The sequence below is a fragment of the Protopterus annectens genome, chromosome 3.part0 (genome assembly GCF_019279795.1).
Source record: "Protopterus annectens isolate FY-2018-M chromosome 3.part0, PAN1.0, whole genome shotgun sequence".
Classification (NCBI taxonomy): domain Eukaryota; kingdom Metazoa; phylum Chordata; order Ceratodontiformes; family Protopteridae; genus Protopterus; species Protopterus annectens.
In genome coordinates, this window is record NC_056731.1 from 1,320,824,638 (window position 1) to 1,320,849,443 (window position 24,806).

Below are 24,806 nucleotides of genomic sequence, written 5' to 3' on the forward strand. Positions count from 1 at the left end.
AAATAGTTATTGAAGTTTGAGGATATGTTATGGTCAGTGCCGTTGATGTTTGGTGGCAGTGTAGTGGCTTTCCCAGGCTGCAGGATGTTGTTCACTGCAGCCCAAAATTGTTGTGGGTTGTTGCTGCATTGTCAATAAAAGGTAAAATAAGCTTAAACAAAAATGAAAATTATGTACTTGCCTTAACAATAGATCCATGCTGACCTATTTTCATCTGGTTCAACCTTTGGGACTCGGATCTACCTCAGATCCAGCTTTGGCAATTTCAAATCTTTGGATCCAGGGCTCTGACTCCTCCCCTACCCATAATTCCCTTGCCAATGTTAAATTACCTGAGGTCAAGTTTGCTCCATTTAAGACTATACCTAATAAGTAATAAAATTACAGATAGATAAAACATAACACAATATGAAGGGAAGGACAAGGATATCAAATGCATAATATAGTAACTAATCTTTTGAGGTTAGAGACAAGCAGAGTCCTGTAGATGATACCTGTTCTCCAAGGAACTGTAGGTGATAATTTGGAAGGGGGAAGATGGAGGGATGTTGAACCAAATGAAAATAGGACAACACTGATCTATCTTTATGATAAGTACATAAACTTTATATCCATCTGATTCAACCTTTTGGACAGAATCCCAAGCTACATGATTTCCCAGAGGAATTTGTGAGATACACAGGTCTGCATTGTGGACCATGTAGCAGCTGCACAAGTCTCATCAATTGGAACGGTATTGAAAAACGGCAGATGTTGCCACTACTCTTGTTTTTTAGAGAGGTTTAGTCCCAATTTTTCATAAACAAAAGATATACAGTTTGACAGCTATCTTGAAAGGGTAATCTTGGAAATTCCTTGTCCCAGCTCAGATTTAGAGAATACAATGAATAACTGGTCTGATTTCTTGAAATTCTTGGTTCTATGTAATTAAAATCTAAGTTGTCTGTGAATGTCGAGTAAATGTAATGTGTATTCTCCTTTATTACAGCATTTTGGAAAGAATACAGGCAAACATTTTTTCTGAGTAGAGGCAAAATGGACTGCAATGTGACCATCTGGTATTTTGTCTGTTTCATGTATTGGTTCAAATGACTTAGGTCCAATACTAGAATTAGGTCCCTTATCTTTTCTGGAACTAAAAAAACCTGGAGTAAACACTAGATGCCATCTAGTACGGTGGGACCTGTTGGATGACTATTTTTTCCAACAGCCTGCCTACTTCTACTGTTGTGGATTCCAACTGATTGGGTGGCACTAATAGAATCCTTGATTTTCCCTGAGCATTGTTAGTAATGAGACTGAGTATCCTCTGGTTATTATCCTTAACACCCAAGAAGCTGAAGTGATGGCCTGCCAGGTTTGATTGTGTAGGAATAGGCACACATGACTGACTCCACAGTGTTTTAGGAGAGATGGAAGTATTTCTCTGAAAAGGGTCTACGAAATCCTCTCTTTTACAATATGCTTCTGCCTCTGGGCTACATTCATTAAAATTACTTCATCCACTGCTACAGAGATGTCTGTCTGAACAAGCATCTTTGGTAGGACTTTTGATTTTTAGGAACTACATTATCTTCCCTCCTCACTGATTTCTGGAAAGGGTTCTTTAAGGAAAATCTGATTCCAGTGGCAGAAGAGTCTTACTGTTTTATTTACTTCTTGTTAGTGTATCCTTAACTTTTGGGCCAAACAATGTAGCACCATCAAAAGGAGCATCAATGTAGGATGACTTAAAGCACTCCACAAAAATCACACAATTGCATCCAAGCAAGAAGGCATAATGCTATACCAGTACCTGCTGCTCTGGTTGTCCCATCATCTACATTTGAAAGCTGACACATGGAAACATTCAAAAGAGAAGATAAGGTAGAAAGCTGGGATTCCATTGTCTTCTGGACATCCACTGGCAAATTACCTGAAAGAATTGGTAATCTCTTTGGTCAATTCTCTTTGGAAATGAATAAGGGCCATGTAGTTCTGTGCTCTCAAGGGGAAAAGTCACTGAAGTGTATCTCAATTTTCCAAATCTGGCTAAGTCTATGGACTCCCTGTCAGAGGGAAGGACAGATGAACTCTCATTTGAGAGTTCCTTCATTGTGGCTGTTACTATGACCATGGCATCCACAGGTAGACCCTTACTTCAGTGAAGTCTGTCTTTTGGTGCTGCCAGAATCTTGTCAGATTTCTTTGGTATGGGCTCTGCTGTATCAGGCTGCTTCCAGGCTCACTGAGCCACTAGATCAATAAGGGCGTCGGGGAGAGAGACCACCCAGGATGTAGAACAGCCAGCTGCAAAGGCCTCCAGGAACAAGGATTCTTCTGGGGAAGGCATAACTGTGGACCAAATCCCTTTCTGTTTGACCAATTTTATAATTTCTCTAAATAAGACATCTCCAAAGGGGGATCTTGGGGCAACCTTCCCCTTCCTCAAATCTGTGTCTTTTGTGATGGATTCTGGTGATGAATCAAAGTTCTTTTGCTTTCTATGTACCTGTCATTAGTGAATATCTGGTGATGGGGCTAAATGAAACTGAGAACTCAAAGACAGTGCTTCCCAAAGACTTTTGGAGACAGACTGTTCCTGTTGACAAGAAGGACCATATTCCACAGCAGAATATGTCTGACACTGGGTCAGATCTAAAAAGGATGGTGGCACCTCTTCTCTCAAATGTGAGAGGATCTGATGGAAGGCCTCAAAGGCCAAGGAAGAGATAGAAACCAAAGAAGTCTCTCTAAAAGGTGGTACAGAGAGTGAGACCCCAAAGCCCCAGACATCCCCTGCTCTGAGGCAGACATCGGAGCCAACCTATCAAGAGCCAACACTATGAGAGGAAGGGAAGGCTCTGACAACTTCAGAGTCAAACCCTCTCCTTGGACATTGGCTTTGAAGCTTCAGCCAGACTCTTTTCTTGATTGAGAGGCTTGGAGTTTTGAGAGACTCTGGGTCATAGCTCGAGCCAAAGTGAATAGTACTATTGGCATCAACACAGGTGAATGAGAGATTTTCATATCCGAGCACTTCAGTTCCGAAGGACTGACCTGCAATGGAGTCAAACAGGGATGGGCCAGTGATGATGTTCCAGACTGTATCAGACAAGACGGAGGTGAGAGGACTCCCAACTATATCTGCATCTGGAGGAATTTTCGCATCATCCTGTCGAAGTTGGTTTCAGTGAGACTCCTAGTAGACTGGGTAGACCTGGAAAAAACAATTGATGAAGTCCTGGATTGCTGTACCTAGAATGGGAAAATGGAGTCCAGGACCGATCAGATCTGCAGTGAAAAGCCAAGATGGAAATGGAGAGTGGATATGAGCTTTGGCATTTTCAGGCTACAGGACCTGGGGACCAATTTCTGGCTTTTTCAATGCCCTTCTTGGAAGTCTTGTCTTTAGTGGGTTCCTTTGACTCTGGAGCTTCCTTATCTTTTTCTCTTTCCTTCTCTTTCTCCCTTGGATTTGAAGACATGGGAGAGACTACAGAAGACCCTGAAGTAGATGGAAGTAGTCCCTTTAAAATTAGTTTAACTGTTCTGCTCTGATGAGCTTTATGGCCAAATGATGCACAGGCTTTGCATTCTGTATTTAGGTGCACCACTCCCAAACAATATATGTACAGGGACTAGGGGTCCTGTAAAGGGATTTTGTGGCTACATTTTCCATACTTCTTAAAACTTTTGTCCAGCATTTTAAGAAAGTCCGGACACTCTACAAATCTCAAGTAAGCAACAGTATATACTCAAACTTTAAGCACAAAACTTAAATTTACAATAAATAACTCCAAGTAACTATAGTAACTATAATAACTACAACAGAAAAGTTATTAGAATAAGTTGAAGACATTTTTTACATTGGGGTGGAGAATACATTACAGAAGAAAAGCTGCAGATAAAAAAAACAATTCCTAATGGTACTAGGAAATAAAATAAGTGAAAATTACTTATCCACAAAAAACAGCTCAGAGCTCTATGACTGTTCGATCGAAGCAACAGATGAGATCTGAGGTAATTTGACAGTGGTGAGGCAATTATGGGTAGGGGGAGATGTCAGAGGCCTGGATCCAACGGTGTGAAGTTGTTGATGCCTGATCTGAGTTGGATCATAGTCACAAAGTTTGACTCAGAATAAAATGGACAACATTGGATCAAAAGTTTGCACTAAAAACAGTAAAACGAACCACAATGCTTCAACTGACAAAAATGTCACTCAGCTGTCCAAAACATTAAAACCTAGCCAAAACCAAACAGTTCTTATGGAAAAAAGTACAGTTTTAATCAGAAAAACAAAATGTGGAATGTTACCCCTGAAGGGAAATTATCTGGCCAGCACTGAAGAAATGCTAGCTGAAAATCCTCAAAAGCACACAAGTGCGGTGCTCTTTGGCAGCAGGAAATCACGGAAGGGCTTGGCGCTCAGATTGCTAATTTTCTCCCTGGCTAACTTGGGCTTTCAATAGTCTGGGCATGTGGAAGCTGTCCTTAAGCTATGGAAGCTGGCTGGCTGATATATCCTAAGCAGGACATAACCCACATAGCTTAGGCTACTGCAGCAGTTATTTAATGATGAATATCTGGTGTAGCCAGTATATTACATTGCAACATGTGTAAGGTGAGAAAGCAGATGTCTCCAAATTTCAAAATTATGACCCATTTAAAAGAGTTCTTTATGTTTGATCAAGGAACCTCCTCTGTGTATACTGACAGCAGGATTCTACCATTTTTAGATGTAGACAACCCTTGCTGGTGCTCTGATTCCATTCTAAAATAAGCATGGAACATGTAATGTAGATTTTCCTAACTATAGCCAAAATAACTGGTCAATTGTCTTAGGGAAATCAAAAATAATCATGATAAGCTTTTTCTTTTACAGCAAAAGTGAAACTGCCTTCAACGAACAACATAACAATAAAGTAATCACCAACTGAAACAAGGTCACTAGAATCAGTACTTAAACAACAGTGATACTGGATGTGGCAACAATCATGTTACTAATCACACAGGTGACATTGGCACAACACTCAACACCAGATACAGCAGCAGTACTAGAGGCAACAGTTAATAGCTGATGTCAAGGATAGTACTAGCAATGACTGTATCACTAGATATGCCTAAGGAAGTACCACCATTGTCTTGTATAAGACTGTAAATAGTGTACAGAATTATCAGTTATCAAAGTTATTACTGACAGGAAAAAATGTCTTTAATGAAGGAAGGATTGACAACACCATGGGAGGCATTACTCCAAGAAGATAGACACAGAGACAGTTCCTTCCATACTCCTTGTTCTAAATGTACCTCTTCTGTCCCTGAAATCTTGTAAAGTGTGGCATTTATGTATATGTATTTTGCAGACTACTGCAGTTTTAAATGTACTCACTCTTTTTATATGGTAAGATTAAACTACCAAGATGCACTGCATCTCACCAAATGTTTTCGAAAAATGACAGGGACTATGTTAGCTATTTAGCTATTAAAACTGTATTAGTTAACCAGTGTTTTTTGTTTTGTACAAAAGATTGTCTTCTCCTGTGTACTCTCATTAATGCATCCTTGTGTGGGGTGCATCTCTGCAATGCACAGGCTTACACAACCCTGAAAGTGTAGCAATAACTTGATAGGTAACTAAACTGGTAGCAGTTCAACCCAGGAATACATCTTCCTGTCCTTATGAAAGACCATCAGAGCATCAAAAATAAACGATTTGCCATACCCACTGGTACAGACAGGATTTCTGATAGGAGCACTGGTGACCAGGGTTCAATCACAAATTTGATTTGCCACTGGACTTAACAGGGAGGGAAGGATCAACCATACTAACCACAACAGCACACTTCATCTGATGTGGACAAACACTCAGCTTGCTCTTAATTGTCATTAGACAGAGATGCAGTGGCAGCTGGTGACATCAAATCAAAGGGGGGCTGCAGGAGGCAGCTGAATGGGTGGGGCCAATGGGAAGGGGTGGGGCTATGTTAAAAACCACAAAAACTGGGACTTTAATTAAATACACTGCCCTGGGTGCCAAACCATCATTATGAGAGTCCAATCAAGACAAAATGAATTGTAGAAGAAAAAAATATTTCAATGCATTGGCTACATGACATCTTACTTAATATCTAGATTGAAACAAAAAGGTTGTGAGGCATGAAAAAATAAATTACATTATATACATTACTGGAATGCCAGTCAAAATCAAGTATTAAAAAACAAGCAGCACTCAAATCAAACCACTTCTCCTTCCACTGCAGTTCTAATTACAATTTATATTAAGCTTTATAAAAGTACCAAGTAACATGCTGAAAGTAACAATCTCTGTGATACCCCCACTTGTAAAAATGTTTCTTATCCAAAAAAGACCTGCTGCCTGATAACAACTATCTACTTGTTTCATTGGGTAAACATGATCAAAGTAAAATAATTAACACCAAACAAATAACCTCCATAAATTGCTTAAAGTATTACTGGACAGGTTATGGACCACACATGATAGATTGGCATTCTGTTTAGTTTATGGGTAAAGCCTGCAAAGATGACTGCAAGTCTCCAACAAATGTAATGAGCTTCTGAAAATACTGTAATCCTGTCCTTTATTACAAATACTGTCATTTGCATTTCAATACTTAAGGCTTATACACTAGTTATGCAAATATTCTCTGCATGGCAACAACAAAAAGGCTTTCAATGTTGGTAATTCTTTAACAGTATGCTTATTAAAGCTTACTTGCATCTTACAGTCTCAGACAAGCTTACCTGTTGGTCATTAAAGCATTGCTACTTAAACACAGAATAAGAAGAAGCATAAATCAACAGTATATAAATATGACAGAAAACCAGAACATTCTGCAAAATCAAGGACAGATGAAAAGCCATTGTAGTACTTGTGTCTACCTTGGATGGGGGGATACTCTGCACACTTACACTGCATAACTGCTCCTTGCCTTGCTTGGACACATCCAGGGTCACTACGTGGGGGAGTGGGGTGCAACAAGTATGTCATAATTTGAAATGTCTCTGGCTGACAGTGATAGCCCTGACACATTTGTCATACCTCTCAGCCTCAGAGCAAGAAAATCTGGGCAAAGCCATGAACAGAAGTGTGACAAAGGCCCAAAAATAAGGACAGTTTTTAAATATTGCTCTTATAAACTTAGAAAGATAATAAAATAGTAGATCTTGCATTAGAATGAATTTTCTGAAGGGTATGAAATCTGAAACTCAAATGTCTGTCATTAATTTCTAACTTCAGTCTTTAATGATTTGCCACTAATTTGCCAGAAAACCACAATTTTATGAAAAACGAACCAAAAATGTGATGCAAAAATATAAAATAGCCACACAATAACAACTGGGAACCTGTCAAAGAAGGGCCACTTTTTTAATTTTAGTACTGTTAACTTCAGCAGCTGACAAAATAAGATAATCTACATGCATTTCTGAAATTAAAAGTAATCTATAACTCTGTTCATTACAATTATTTATTAATTGTAAACCCTCCACTTTTTCTTCCAAATTTGCCATTTTGCGGAGGGATTATTAGGGGGAGAGCAAAATTTTGAGCCAAAATCAGGGACAGTTGAGAGGTTTGGATATACCTAATTCTATAAAGTGATTTACTTGCGCATACCTCTCAACCTCTTAATGCAGGAAATCTGGACAAGGCCAAATATATTGGGGGAATAAATAAACAGTACTAAAAATTGCTCTTGTATAAACTTAGACACTTGACAGAACAACAGGTCTTGCTTTAGCATGCATTTTTCTGAAGAGTATGAAGTCTGAAACTCAATGTCTGTCATTATTTAGTGACTTCATTCCTAAATGATTTGCCAGAAAACTACAAATTTTATGAGGAACAAACCAAAAATAAGAAGCAAAAATCTATTCATTCTGCAAAAATCTGGACAGTTAAGAGGTATAGTTCAGCTGGGGCTGTCTGAGTTTGCTGCTCTTCCCCCCTCCCAAAATCATGGTCAAATGGGGCCTCCCCCATGCAGCTATTCCAATGTCCCATTACTTGGTTATTTCACCCCATTTACCATAAACACTGTAATGTGCATACTGTTTACTTCTATGATGATTTGGATTTAATTTAGAAGTTTTATTTTACATTTTACAGCACAAACACTAACAGACATCTGCTAAACAAAGCAATGTAGTCTCCCAATGAAAATAGACTTAGCATTAAAACTTCTCTGCCCTTGAAACTCACATTCATTGAAACAGCATTGAAACCCACATTCAAAGAAAATGCATCTGGCCAGTGGCAGATAAAGATTAACTTTGGGCTGTTTTCAAATCATAGGCCCCTTGCACAGGAAACATACATGTGTTCTTTGATACACCTTCCTGATTGTATTAAGTACAGTTGTTAGAGGGCGTTTTAAATTTATTGTTTTGAACATTTTTCCAGTAAACAGTGAAACAAAATGCATGCACCAATAATGACAAAACTGCCAATTTCAGAATATTTCCATCATAAAAGTCTACTCAAACTTCTACAGTCCACCAGTATCAGTAAATATGCACAATCTCTGCAGAAGTAAAAGTCATCTAAATAATTCCTCATTAAAGAGATCTGTAACTAATGAAGAGGTTGCTGCTAGCAAACAACTTTATATTTCATTGTTTCATCTACAAATAAAGTGCCTGTTGCCCTTGAGGAATAAATTGCCTGTGTTACATTACAAAAAACAATAAGCTGGTAATATTGCAATAGAGAATGGATGGCAAACTAATAACAAGTTCATCATTACTAGCTATCTCCGCCAAAGAGGACTTTCTCAGGACTGCAGCATCCACCCCCTTTAAAAGTACAACACAGTACAGTATCAGCAATACATCTATATACTGTAGGAGTAGAATCCACAGCTTTCTGCATCAAAAGCAAGTACACTACCTGTTGTGCTATTAACAATGCAAGCAGACTCAGTATAAGCAGCACTAAACTTCTCTTCAAGCTCTCAGCTCCTTGTAAAATCCACTCAACACTCAACTATATCTCTCAACTTTGAAGCCCAAGAAATCTAAAAAAGCCAAAATTTATGGGGGGGGGGGGGACAAAAGCCCAAAAACTAGGGGCACATTTTAAACATTGCTTGTATAATCTTGGAAAATGCTCTGTTACTACCGTGCATTTCACTGCCAAGTCTTTAACCCACGGCCCTGTGCACTACAGTCAGAGCAACATACCACTATGCCAAATCAGCTGTTTCTCAAAAGACAGGTTGACTGAAACTTAAATGGCTCTCATTTAGTGAATTCAGTTCTCACCATAGCTCTCAACCTCTTAGCACAAAACACCTAGATAAAACCAATAATGGGGGAATATAGCTCCCAAATATATTCAGTGAATTCAGTTCTCACCATAGCTCTCAAACTCTTAGCACAAAAAACCTGGACAAAGCCAATAATGGGGGAATACAGCCCCAAAAATAGGTACAAATTTCAAATATTGATTTTATAAACAGAAAATTGCTAGAATAAAAGGTTTTGTGTTACCATGTACTTTATGAAGAATATGAAGTCTGAAATTCAAATGCCTGTCATTATTTAGTGAATTCAAAATCCAGAAAACCACAAATTTCACAAGAACAAAAATATGAGGCAAAGATTTCACAAGTGGTGGTGGGTAGGGAATTCAAACTCTTGCTACCTGCTCCCTAGGTACACGGTTTGAGTCTAGGCACCAGGTATATTTCCTGAGTTCTCTCTAGAAACCAGGTATATTTAGTTGGGGCATTTTACACACACACACACACACACACACACACACACACACACACACACACACACACACACACACACACACACACACACACACATACACACACACACACACACGGACTCTACCTGAGTAGGTCCCTTCCATTGCAAAATGCTAGTTGCAAAGTCTGTTCAGTCATTGCATTCCTGCACTCAAAGCCCAAGCTCATCCATTCATTGCACTAAAAGCTTGGCTTCAAAGTCCATCCCTTCGAAAGCCCATTTTCCTGCCACTGCTGCAAAGTTCATCCATTCCTGCACTAAAAGCCCATGAGAGCAAAGTCCTTCCCCTTCCTACAAGAGCAAGCTCCTACCCAGCTGGCAGACATTGCAGTCCGATCCCCTTCCAGTGTATGCAGTTGTAATTGCATAGACTTCTGGGATCTCTGCTGTTGAATGCTGTCTTCCTAATCTGGACTGTCTCACCAGCAGTCCGGATTCTGTGCACATGCTCCAGACCCATTCACCAGAAGTCCGGATATCGGAAAACACCGTGAGCACGCATGCGCGATGTTCCAGGACTCGCATTTGTTTTTCTTTTCTTTCTTTTTTACAGCTGGGGGGCTGCAGTCCTGCAGTTCAACAGCATGAGCCGCCCCTGCAGAGATGACAGTTGCAGTCAACAGGATTGTTTGCACATTGTGTAGGATGAAAATACCACAATCTGACAACAGAGTGCATAACTGTGCAAGTTACAAGCTTGACACAATGGAAAAGCTTTCAGAGTGATTAGATTAAGAGTTGCTGGATCCATTTTCTTGGTGCTGCACTGGGGCCTCATTTCCCAACATCACTACCTAACAGGATAATAGAGGGCTTGAAAGTATTTTTAAAGGTGAGATGCTAGATAAATAGCTGACAGTAAATCTGACATATTTCCAGGATGAGACACTGTATGGAAAAGCTGACCAGTGGTGATCAAGTGGGCATTAAAGATAAATATAAAGACAGCACAAAAATGAAGACACAGAAGTTTCACCATCCAGAAATTTCTGCATGTCAAAGCAGTAGGCCATCAGACTCAAAATCATGAAGTGCTCTTTTTATTGAAAACATTATTTGTCATTGTTCTGCTACCTTGTCCATGTTGCCCAGGTTATTTTCTCTATCACTGCTTGTTCAGTCAGCAGCTTTCCTGATGGTATCTCATGTACTTGTCGCTTATAAGCACCCGTTGACACCTGTAAACAAAAACATTATATGTTAGAACATGAGAAGCATGTGGACAGGTTGATGAGGTATATTTATGTGAAAATACTACACCTGCTAGTGCCTAAAGACCACAGAAAAAGGAATAATGTTGCCACAACGAGTCCCTTTACAGGTCATAAAATATATATAAACATAGGTACTATTTATGTTACATTCATTTTGATAAATGAGGTACCATAACTACACCTTTTAACCAGTTGTGGGTATGAAGGATATTGTTATAGATGTGGTTTGATTCTCATTAAAGCCACTTCAAATGTTGCAGAAAGGGGGCATAGATGGTGTTTAAATCCCACCAGTGCCAACCAAATAAGTGATGGAAAGATGGTCCCTGCTATCAAGATGTGATGACCTGTAGCATGTATTGCCACAAAAATATGAGGAAAAGGTCCTAGATGACACCAGAGGGATGGTGCCTGAGTCACACCATTGGTACCCAGCAGATCAAAAAGATGGTGCACTCAAGTCTAACTCAATAATTAGTTCACAAAATGCAACCTGCCCCCCAAGAGCATAAAAGGAATATATACTGCTGTCCTGGGTAGGAACTTACTGCATTCATCCCCAGATTAGATTGCCCACACATATAAATTAGTCTTTTGCATGGCACCCCAATACCTCATTGTCATCACTCTCTCTGTGAACTACAATGTCTTCCAGTACCCTTTATCCATGTTTACTGCCTTTCACAAAATTCCTGGGGATGGTTAAGAGAATTCTCAAATTCCTCACAGCTTTCTTCACAGCATTATAGTATTGCCACCATTCTGGCATTGGCCAGAGACCTCTAGTTAGCTGCTGTTCTTATTAGTTAAACCAAATATGAAATCACGTACATTAATATTTTCCCTGGTAATAGGTTGAAACAATCAAGGCTAAGTGACGACAGGAAGGCATAGCTTGTTAATCAGTGGTAAATGATAACTCTCCTCAGACAATAACAGGAGCCTAAAAGTAAATTCACCTTACTTAAACAATAAGGCAATAGTGCAATTACAGGTTAAATATGCCAAAGAATGAGAAGTACACACTGAAGAATAACACAGCATTGTTATACACTGGATAGAGTATGAAAAGAAGAATCTAAACAACAGCTACTACATAATCTAACTGGCTCTTGATAAGAAGTACTGGCTCTAACTATTCTGATTTAGAGAAATACTGCAAATATTCATAGAGAAATACTACAAATATTCATTGGCAGAACAGACCATTTTGGTAGATGTGTCACCAAGTTTCACTAAGCAGATGCAAGAAAGAAAAAAAAAAAGCAAGCTCACATTTGTATACATTTCAGTTTCTCAGTTGTGCTCTAAGGTTTCATTATATCAGTTACCCCAAAAGGAACACCCTAATAATGGGTGATTTCAACTACCCCACCATTAACTTGGAAAACTACTCATGTACCAACTTTTTTGCTCAACGTTTTCTGGAATTCATAAATTCCAATGCCTTGGATCAACTTATTCACACCCCCACCAGAGGCAGCAATATCCTAGACCTGGTCATTACCAACATGGGCGGCCGGTGTTCCACACCAGATGTCAATTCCTCGATCTGACCACAAGCTAATTAGCCTAGACATCCACATTCTGCCCCCACCCCCCATTAGGGAAACCACCATAAAAAATTTCTCCAAAGCCAACTTCACGCTTCTTAAGACAGAAGTGGAAAACTTCATGACACCCATGCAGACGGACAACAGCAGTATGACTGCTGAATTATAAGCACTTACACGAGTGCATGGATCGTGCTATCCCTAACAGAACCAAGATGCTATCCTCCAAAAAAAGGAAGCTAATCTGGTGGTCCCATGCCATAAACAAACTCTACAACAGAAGAAAGAAACTGTTGCAAAAAAGAGTAAAATCCCATGACTGGAAGAACTCCCTGGTCTGCCTCAGTAAGAAGCTGAGATCCCTCATAAAATCCTTCAAAGCTAGTTATGAAAACAAAATAGCCACTGATTCTAAAGTCAACCACAAAGCATTCCATAGCTATGTCAAGAATCTCAATGGCAACACTCAGATCTGCTCTGAGTTACAGCACAACAGCACTAAATATACAGAACCAACTGATATTGCCAACATCCTTGCAGATGGGTTCAATGGTAACTTTACCCCCCCCCAACCCCACAAAGGGCCCATCTTTATACCAGAAGAATGCAAAGCTCCTGTAATCACGGCTGCACAGGTAAAAACTACACTTTCCAAAGCCAAGAACACAGCATCCATGGGACCTGACAACATCCCAGGCTGCGTTCTACATGAACTACAGAATGAACTGGCACCCCCACCTAAGCACCATGTTCAATCATAGCCTCACCTCAGGCTTTGTGCCCACAGATTGGCTCACAGCGACGGTTATCCCACTCCACAAAGGGGGAGCCACCACGGACCCCAGGAACTAACGCCCCATTAGCCTAATGAGCCTGGTCTGCAAGGCCATGGAAAGCATCATCATGGAACTTATAAACAAAGACATTGGTAATCTCCAAACTCTGGACCCCACCCAGCTCAGATTTGTAAAAGGCAGATCATGTCTCCTAAACCTGATTGACTTCTTTGAAGCAGTCACAAAAGCCGTAGATGAGGGTAAGATGGTTCACACAGCCTATCTAGATCTCGCCAAGGCTTTTGACACCATCCCCCACTCTGGAATTATAGATAAACTCACTAAACTAGGTATAAATTCCTATGTCACAAGATGGGTTGTCAACCGGCACACTGATAGAACCCACACTGTGAAAGTACCAGACTCCAAATCTGACTTCAGACCAGTGACAAGTGGAGTAGCACAGGGTTCAGTCCTGGGTCCTCTCCTGTTTGGTATCTACTTTTCTGAAGTACAGGTTAACACAGAAGGTCTTTGGCTAGCGAAGCTCACAGATGACTGCAAACTAGGAGCCATAATTGAAACTCCTAACGATGTGGACGTCCTACAAAAGGGCCTCACTGAGACAGATGCCTGGTGTCAAAGCCATGGCCTCAAGCTCAATGCTAAAAAGTGCATTGTCATCCCCTTTGGTAAAAACACTGTACCCATGAACTACCACATATGTGGTAGTTTACTTAACACCAAAAGTATGACAAGAGACCTTGGGACACAGGTGGACAGTAGTCTCTCCTTTGATAATCACATTGCCACAGTAGTCAAGAAATCCTTCAATGTGGCACACGTCAGTACAAAAGGTTTCTCATCCAGAAAAAAAGAGGTCATTGTTCCCCTCTACTTGTCACTCATTAGACCCATTACAGAGTACAACAGGAAAGGCCGCAGAAATACCTCACAAAGAGGATTACTGGCCTCAAACAGATGCCCTACGTAGACTGTCTCAAAAAACTCCAGCTTTACTCCATCACATATCGCCTACTCAGAGGCGATCTCTGCCTAACATACAAAGCTATGTCAAACCTAGAGCTGTTGGACATGCTCCACTTAAAGAAATCCCAATCCCTCCGAGCTACACACTCTAGGGGCCTAAACCTTGTCACCACAATAAACAGAACATGCTGGAGGGATAGATTCCTGTCCCAGAGACTTCCCATACTCTGGAACAAACTACCTATCTATATCAAACAAAGCTCCTCATTAGCACTCTTTAAGAAAAATCTTGATGATTGGATGGGAAATAGGAAATTCACCCTGGGGATCACTTCTGTGGCTCTGCTCAACAGGGGCACAGGAAAATAATCTTCTTGGGTGGCGAAAGCCATAGGCCCTAGGGCCGATAGCCTAGTACCTACCTATGAACCTTTGAACCTATAAATAGTTTCCTTAGTTGTTTTGTTTTTCTGAAGTAACCAAACCAGTTCTGCCACCTGTGAAGGACAAGGATTTAATTACCTCAGCCCAGAGGCACTAGGGAGCACCAATACACAGAATGTCAACATCACCCCTCTTAACTGTCTGCATATTAATGTGTGTTTTGTTTTCATAATTCTTGTCAGCTTCTTCTTAGAAGTAAACTGTGGTTACATTTTATCACCTGCTATCATAGGAGATGGAAGCACTTAATAAAATTACACCCAAATACATTCTATAGCCTAAAATGTCCTTTTCTATTCAAAAAGATCATATTTTCCCAGACTATGGGAAATACACATTTTGCAGAAAAGATGTGCTAATAGCAAGAAGCAAGAAAGAAAAAAGTAAAAACATACATAACATTCTTAAATTAGATACTTAACCTGGAGTAAACTCTGGCGCTACAGAGGGGATAAGCAATAGTTATATCAGGTAAAAAAAGTGGTGATGGATATTTGAAACTAAGCTCTTAGTTCCTTTCTTCTGTATCAACATCTGGAGGATGCCAGGACTAGCGCTTAAAACATCTGTTTCTTAGATTGATTCCCTGGGGATCAACTTATGTTGATTTCATCTTATGTATCAGTATAAATACGTGGCTCCTTTGGCTTCCCTCCATTTTTCTTTCATATAATATAAATGAAAAATAAAGTGCCCTCAAATGCAGCCAAGGCTTAATGAAAAAGGATTACACAAAGTTTCACTAGTACAAAGGCCTGTCAGGAAGGAGTACAAATCTGAAATAAAATAAAATGAAATTCTAAGAGGAAAGTTGGAAGTCTGCAACATGCTGCAAATGCAGTCTTGAACAGCAATCACTAAGGTGTCTACTTACTTTTAAAGTTTTTTTCAATGGATTCTTTACTTTTTAAATGGAATAGTAAACACAGAACATAGGGAATAAAAAGTCTGAGTATACAACCGAAATTAGCCAGTGATTCTTAGAAGTATTACTTCAAGAAAGTAAGCTCTCGACTTGGGGAACCACATGTATTCTGCAGAGTTTAGTGAATGAAAGCATAATCAGTTACAGGGTAGTTAAACAAATGACACCTGTGAAGGTGTGGAAAAAGGTTACTAAAATAGAGATCACATTGTTAGAATGACCACTGCTAATGGGTTGTATTGATTTTCGTAGTAAAACAGAAGACAATTCTGTTGGATTACAATTTACCAAGTCACTGAGTACTGATCTTCCTGTTTTTCCATATGTCTTTTGTAAATGAAGCAAACAACTGATTTTTCTGTAAAAGGTTTTGTTAGTAATGCAACAGCTACATATACACACCTATGATGCTTAGATGGCTACTTGATTATGCTGGACAAATGAATAGGAAATAATGGATTACCTGATGTTGAATACACAGGAAACCTTAGGAATAAAATGGTCAGTCCTTAACAAAAGTTAAAGATTAGCAAATTAGACATTTATCTAGCTCAGATAATGCTTACCAGAAAAAAAAAACACCTTTCCACAAATTTTACTTTAAAAAACATTTCAGTTCCATTTTGGGAATTAGTTCAGCTAGCAAAACCTTTCTTAAATATATTTAAAGTGCCAAAGTAAAGTATAGTCTTTAGGGGATCAGGAAAGGATACACCTCAAAGGAGTGTTTTACAAATTTAGGGCAGAGCTATTTGAATTACACACAGTGACCAAATGAAATTGGATGCTGCAGTAAGACTATCTACCAAAAATCTACCATTAGAAGAGGCTATAGCTCACTTTAACACTAAATTCCTAAGTGTCCTTGATTCCCATGCTCCAGCACATACAATAAAATTTAGAAAAAAACACAGCACCATGGCTCACAAAATATATCAAATCTAAAATCAAAACTAGAAACAGAGCCTGGGCCAGCTGGAGAACAACTAAAGCCCCACTTGACCTTCTAAAATATCGTCAGCTCAGGAATGATACAAAAAATCTATTTTACAACATAAAAAAAGCTTCTACCAAAATCTCCTACAAAAACAGCAAAACAACCCTCAAAAGTTCTGGACAGGCTTAAATCAACTACTTCATCCAGATCATTCTACCACCCCAACCCAGGCTGACCACACCCATAGTTCCCCAAAGACCATAGATGGCGCTTATAATAACTTTTTCACTGAAACAATCCAATCCCTAGAAAATCAACTAACCCCCACAAACTTAAACCACACCCTTAATCTACCCACGAATCACCCCCAATTTAGTTTCCAACTGATATCCACTAGTTTTATCAAAACACTTATAAAAAAACTAAAACCTACCACCCTCGCTGCTGACCTCCTCACTGCAAAGTACCTACAAATAGCTGCATATGCCATTGCATATCCCATATCTATCCTTATCAACAGAACCTTATCCGAAAGCGCTATCCTCTCCCTCTGGAAAATATCCCACGTCATCCCACTCTGTAAAGGTGGTAGTTCTACAGACATATCCAGCTATAGACCCATTGCCATTCTTTCCCCACTAGCCAAAATAATGGAGAAATGTGCACGCAAGCAACTAATGCAATACCTTATACAGAATAACTTACTATCCAACTCCCAGCATGGTTTCAAGCCATACCACAGCACCACCTCAGCCCTCTTTTCCTTTACTAATGCCATAAACCAAAACAGGAATGAGAATAGGCTATCCTCCACCCTCTTTCTTGATCTATTAAAAGCCTTTGACATGGTCAACCATGAACTTCTCATTCTTTCTCTAAAATCTATTTCCCTCAATAAGAACGGTAGACAACAGGCAGTACTATGGCAGGGCAAACTCTCCAGCCAGCTACCTCTCACACTTGGTGTCCCTCAAGGCTCCATACTGCGTCCACTACTCTTCTCTATTTTTATCAACAGCCTTCACACTGCTATCCCTAAAGCTACCTGTATTCAATATGCAGATGATTCCACTCTGATCTGCTCAGCCACCTCCCCATCCGAACTGCAAATCCTAACCCAAAATACATTTAACACTATTGAGAACTGGCTCACCAACCAACACCTACTGCTGAACCCCAATAAAACTAAACCTCTACTCTGCATCCCGGCTAGTAGATCTGCCACACTTTCATTCTCTGTCACATCTAACAATGGTACCATTGTCTCCCCAGATCAACACACCAAACTTCTAGGGGTTATCATAGACAATAATCTCAAATTTGACCTACAGGTCAACAAAACCATACAGACCATCAATAAGAAGCTTGGATCACTGTATAGAAACAAGACATTTTTAACCCCAATGGCTAGGACTGCAATCGCCCGGTCACACCTACTCTCTACTCTTTTATATGCCTCGCCTGTACTCTCAAACCTCAACAAATCTGAACTAGGTAAGCTGTCCCACAGCTACAACCATATTGCCAGATTTGCCACTGGCTCCAGCTATAGAACCCACCACTGCCAGAACCTGAAACAACTAGAGCGTCTAGAACTGCCCAGCTTAATTCAATTCAATCAGCTCTTAACAGCACACAAAATTCTGTACCAGCCTGAGGATACCCCCTCACTTATAAATATTATTAAGCCATATAGCAACCTGAGATCCCTACGGTCAGCCAGCAAACTACTGGTCCAAACCCACAAAGCTAATAACTCTGCTGGTGAATCCCTGTTTGCCAACTTTGTTGGCAAAACCTGGAATTCGTTGCCAAACCATATAACCCTACAATCCTCCAAACGTTTCTTCAAAAAAAAAAAACTCAAACAGTATCTCAAAGTGAGCTGGCTTTGCCCATGTACCAACCCTGATTAAGTTATAAACTGAAAGCATAATCTGTAAATATCATAACATGCAACTATGTCACCAAGCTCTATATTCAGTCTGACGTCTCTTGCTTTTAATTGTGTCTGTCCATGAGAACTGTGAGTCCCTACTAGGGAACACTACTAAGCCATTGTACATAATCACTTTGTTTTATATTTCCTAACGTTATCCAACTTCTTGTGTAATCTATGTAAGTTTGTCTATTTGGAGCTTTTCTCCCCGGGCCTCCGCTGAAAATGGACATGTATCCAGTCGGACTATCCCGGTAAACAAATGTAAAATAAAATAAATAAATAAAATGTCCTCACACGTAACTTGAGAAATGATTCTTCTACAGATGAAGTAGGAGAAACTCACTGCGCTTGGCCCATTAACAGAAGTACTTCCATTGCATGGAATATACTTTTAGAGTGGACAGTCTCTGCACTTCCTTAAAAGAATTGTGTAGACTACTAATTCTGAATTCAAAAGACGTGGCCACCAACAAAAGGATAAAAATAATGACGGTGAAGACAGAGTGAAGATTAGGGTTATGGAATCCTAATAAGTGAGAAAATGAGTTGAGTCAAGGAGGAATTTTCTTAAGTGTGAATATAGAAAAGCAAAGATCAGAAATTCACTGTTGTCAAGCTCACCCTGCATCTAGATCAGATATCTCGAGAGACCAGGCTTCTATGAATAACGTAGGATTAAAAGAAGAGATAGGCACACTGGCAAAGTTTTCCTAGACCACATTAATGCAAATATAGCCCGCATCTACCCTGTGTAAACTAGGAAAAGGTTATAGATGTTCCTGCATACTGCTTTTCTGGAAGAAATGAGGTTGAGATGCACAGTGCACCTTGCCTTAGAGTTCATTTTTCTACTAATAGTTAGAACACTCATAAGAAGAGAGAGCTAGAGGGCCTCTCAGCGATAAACTGGCAAAACAGAACAGCCAGACTGAAGTGCTAAGTGCCAGAGATGCTGTATGTACAAGTCAAATCTTCAGACAATTCTTCAAATAAATTTTGAACAAAAAGAAAACTGTTAAAATTTAATATAAAAAGTTCATAAAAACAAGTGGCAACAGGACTTGCTCTATTCAACTCTGAGATCTATGAACTCAGGGGGTGGGGGTGGATGCCGTCAATGCAGCACCTTCTTTCTAAGAGCTGAAATTTGGTCAATGGTATGATAATAAGCATTCTACAATGGACTGCCAAAGACTTGGAACACATCTGTCCTTGCACTTAGGATACAAACTCATTTTGTTCCATTTATTGATGCATAAAAATCCACAGTGATGATACTTTTCTGGACACATTTTAGATCCTTGAGCAAGAATGACATTACTGATGACAAGTACAGAGTCCCTCAAACTCAGAGCAACTGCATGAATTGATCATAAAAATCAACAAACTAAGACTTTAATAAAATCTGTTTTTGTGGGTGGGCAAGCCCTATGCATTCTACTTGTGGGAGGTTTTGACTTCCACATCCCTTTCCTTAAATATGTAAAGTGCATGGTCATGCAATCATGCAGAAAATGTAAACATTCTACAGTGCAAAACATTTTCCTAAATTGCCCTGACACTTTTAAAACAAAACCTAAGCTGCATCTGCAGTTCAAATAAGCAAAAACAAAGCAAATAATTAAAAATGCATAAGTCAAAAATTCTACCTATATAAAACATTCTTCAATACCACAAAATCAAAAAAAAAAAATCAAAATTAGCTTCCATCAAACCTTGCAATATAAATCCACAGAAACTGGCATTTAAGGAAGCAATAATGCCTGACAGGTAGGGTATTATAGGGAAATAAGGAACTACCTGTTGTGAGATCTGATGCCATGGCATAAAGGCTCTTCTTCCCTGGACGTTCCCTTTTTTCTCCATGATGCCCACCCTGGATAGTATTACTGCACTTAGAAAATGGAGTCTATAAGCCCCTCTGTGGTGTAGAGGGATAAAGCCCTGACTATGCCACAAGTGACCCAAGCATGAACAATGGCTCTGGCAGGGGAAGACAGGAAAGAGCGGCCATTGCATGCTCACTTGTCCTTGGGACTGTACCTTGCAACATGGGTGGCACAGCAGGAAAACTAGGATTCTACCCTGTAGATCTCAGCTCTGTTGGGCCCTCACTGCAATGTGCAATTGCACTGTGATCTAAGAAGAAACTTGGGAGGGCAGCTATATGGAGCTGTAAAGACGAGGGGATGGTCCATTGGAGGCAAAGTTAGGCCACCCCACAGAACCAGCAAAGCTGGCCTGCTCCTTACCACCTGATTCTCAGAGGTAGTGGATGAGTTTATTGGGGATTCCCATGCAGGAAAGAATGGGCCATAGGGCTCTCAATTTTCTAGGAATCTCCAGCCCCAGCAACCACTGAATATTGGGTATAGGTACAGGAACCACTGGGTTTGTTCCTGAGGGGGCACAAAAAAAAAAAAAGAAAGAAAGAAAATGGTGTCTATGCTTGATTTTATTGATTTTCTATATTTTTTCATTTGTTTTACAGCTTGCTTGAATTTATGTATTTTTGAATGAAACTAGTCCCTTTCCTTTTACTTAAAATCACACATATATACCATTTAAATAGGATGAGTGAAATCATATTGCACTGTGCATCTCAATATGTTTTCCAGTTGTTACTGTTTATTAACTTGCTTTTCTACTCCAAGTTATAACAGAAAGCAACCTCAAAGTCTATACCACTAACTCAGTTATGAAACATAAATAATGAATAATGTGTCTGCCAGACTGTCAGCACCCTAGAGCAGACATCACAGAACAAGCACAGTAAAATGTATGAAAGTCACTGCCATTGTAAACAGAAAGCAGTAAGGATTCATACAGGGCCTTTGCTGTGGAAAAAAGGTAAGCAGGAAGAAAGACAGCATTAAAATAAAAAGAACATGGGGAATCACATTCGTTACTCTCCTGCATATTGCAAAGTTTGTGACATATTTCTTAAAGAAGGAAACTTCCATGGTGCATGAAGGTCTCCTGTTCCTTTCATTTCGTTTTACTGCTAACCCCCATTGCAAACGATTGCTGATTAGCAACTGGTAATACCGATCTGTTCCCCAGTACAGTTGTGGTATGCCACAGAAGGGTTTTAAATGCTTGAGAGTAGTCTGTGCTGCCGCCATTTCTGATGCAGTTTTTGTTTTATGCTGGATACAATGTTACAATTATTAGCAGTGGTACTGGTGATTAGTGTGTTGATGAAGTAATTTTTATGAGCACTGTTTTTTTTTTTTTTGTGTGTTAAATTGGTGGCATTATGGTTAAGAGCTTTGCTTCACCTGACCACAAAGTCCAGAGTTTGATTTGACCACTATTTGAGTTTGGGAATTCTCTACATGTCTCTACATGTCTGTGTCGGGTTCTCTCCCTTTTCTCAAAACATACTGGGTGTTTCCACCAAGTTCAGACTCACCCCTCCCATTTTAACTTTAGAGTTTTGCCAACAGAGTACACCCAAAAAATAACCGGTGTCATAGGCAGCAGCACAGACTCTAGGCAGGGCTTAGTGCAGGAACAGTCATGTGGACAGACTACTTTAGGCATCAGCATAGCAGACTATAGACTGCATGCAGCATCAAGGCTAACCACTCTCTAAAAACTGTTTCTAGGTGATTTGATCACGTCAACTAATGCTGCAAAAAAAGGGACATAGTTATTTGCCAGTGCTACGTGGGTTGAGGACTTGACCTATGCCAGGGTATATGCTGATAATGGGAAGGATCTACATACCCCTACTGGCCGGTGTGTACCTGCCATAAAGCCCAACAGCTGTTGGTACCTATGCTAGTGATCAACCAGAGTCCAGCTCTCTAGATTGGGATTGTTTTATGAAAGTTGGGTGTAAAACCAATCAACCTGCCAAAAATTAACTAAGGATTTGTTACATGAATATCTTCGCATAGACAGGATACAGCTCGGAAGGAGATAACAGGATGCTAAGAAGAAGACTCAATGTTCTGTGTATCAAGGAGATAAAGTGGAAGGGAAGCACAGTGAAATCTCTTTGCCTAGGATCCAAAGTCTCATGGATTCAGGGAGGAGATACAGACTAGAAAAATTGTGGAAACTGTGGTTAGACAGTCTTCTGAAGTCAGCATAATATGTCATCAAAAGCAGTTCATGGCAATCACATACAACTGTAATAATAGAGCAGTCTTCAAATTCTATCTTTACACAGCAGAGCTGTGATAGTGTGGGAAAGAAGAAATTCAGGCAACAGTTGCAGAACCTCTTCTATAAAGTAGGACAAAAACTGTTGGCCTTGATAATGTGTGACCTAAATACTCATACTGGGACAGAAAGAACAGAATACGAGGAGTGTCTGGCCCATGTTATAACGGACAAAAGAAATAATGAAGGAGAGGCTGTTCTAGGCTTCTGTCTTCTCAAATGACTTAATAGAGGATATCACTTGGCTACACATACAAGACTTGCCAGCATGCAACTCAGGTAGACTACCTCCTAGTAAGGAAAGAGCACTGGAGTCAAATCAGAGACTGCAGTCATTCACAGTGAAAAAGTTGGTCCCCAGCATAAATCACAATCAGCTACAAGCAGTGATCAGAGTCAAGACATTAGGCTGAATACCTAGAAATTGACCAGAGTGAAAGCATAGGAGTTCAAAGAAATACTTATATATGATTCTTGCACCTTAAGAAGAAGAAATAGGATGAGCAGAAAAGGAAGAATAGCAGCATGCAACTGTGGTCAGGTCTGGTATGCAAATAAGGTACACATGGAAACCAGGTGGTGGAATGCACTTGTCCAGGAAGTCAGAAGTAGGAGTGCAGGTAGACATGGGAGATAGAAAAGATGGACCAGGCTAAGAAGGAACATTGCTTCACTGACAAAGAAAGCTAAGAGCAGTTGTAATAGCAAAGAACAAGGTGTCAGAGAACCTCTAGCAACTTCTGGAAAGTGACTTAACAGATGACACAAAGAAGCTCTGTCAAGGTGCAAGACAATGACAGAAAGGTAAATAAGATGGGATTCCCTAGCTCTAACCCAAAAACACTGACCTTTAAGCAAACACTAAAATAATTTCTTACTGAATCCTGGATGGGTCTATATCATTACATCGAATCGTCAGTTCAGCAAACGGCATCTCATCGGAAATGCCATTCATCGAATTCCCCTCATGTGGGGGGCGCCACCCCCCCTCTAATTATATATACCCCTACCATCTCCAAAATCACACTATAGTGGGGAAAGGGCAAATTTCTGTATCCTCACTGAACCCCGATCTCAGTATGAACAGTTTGACGAATAGCATGTTTGATGTAAGTGCACTGAAAATGTCATTCGCTGAACTGATTTTTTGCTGAACTGATAGGGACCCATCCTGGATATACCCCTGCTCAAAACCAGGATGAAAATGTCTACCAATATATCTATTACTCTTCCTCCCTACCTATCCTGTGCCCTGCTTTATAGGCTTCTTTAGTTTCTTAAACACTATTTTAGTTTATTATTTCCTCCTTCTACTATTCACACTCTTCTACTTCCATTACTATCCTCCATACCCTTAACTAATGTCATGTCTTCCACTCAACACCCTAATTCCTACTTCACATTGTAACTATGTATGTTACTTCTATGACCCACCTATCATAAATATAATTGTTATTGTGATGCAAGTTCTATGATGGTTAATGCAATGTCACATTAAATGCTCTTTTATGCATTGTACTCATAAACTTGTTGTTGGAACTTTTTTCCCCAGGCCTTCCCTGAAAATGGGTACTTATGACCCAGTTGGACTTTGGTAAACAAAAGTCAATAAATAAATAATAAATAAATAAATAAATAAGATGATTGCCCATACCATTCATAAGATGTCCAAACTAGCATACCCACATCATAACCTCTAGAAACGTCATAACATACCCCCTGCTAATAAATGCCCATGACACATAAGGATTGTTTTGTCAGATTTCATTTTAATGTATGAAAATACACAATTCTCTTTGCATAAGTCTAGAAATACATAATATTAAAGCAGGCTTCACAGTTTGTATACAATTTCAGTGAATGTACTTTCAAACAGTGAAAATAACCTCCAGTCAAGAATGCTGATAACAGAATGTGCTGTATATTTGAGTACAAACACATTTTGTTTGTATGCTACATGGCTTAGAAACCAAGGCTAAAGAAACATACAGAAATGTACAGGGTTTTGGTATTATTAGGAAATACTTCAGACACAGTTAGTTAAGTTAGTTCATTCTGGACTGATATGCAGAAAGTCATGGCAGTGTAGT

General features: G+C 39.7%; 1 protein-coding gene across 1 annotated transcript in view; it reads right to left on the reverse strand.

The window, feature by feature from the left end:
* The window catches only part of LOC122797061 (echinoderm microtubule-associated protein-like 6), a 3,800,753-nt gene that overhangs the window by 162,778 nt on the left and 3,613,169 nt on the right, over positions 1–24,806 (reverse strand). Inside the window, exon 39 of the mRNA XM_044065838.1 lies at positions 10,837–10,940. Coding sequence (XP_043921773.1) covers positions 10,837–10,940 — 104 coding nt within the window. The remainder of the gene's footprint in view (positions 1–10,836; positions 10,941–24,806) is intronic.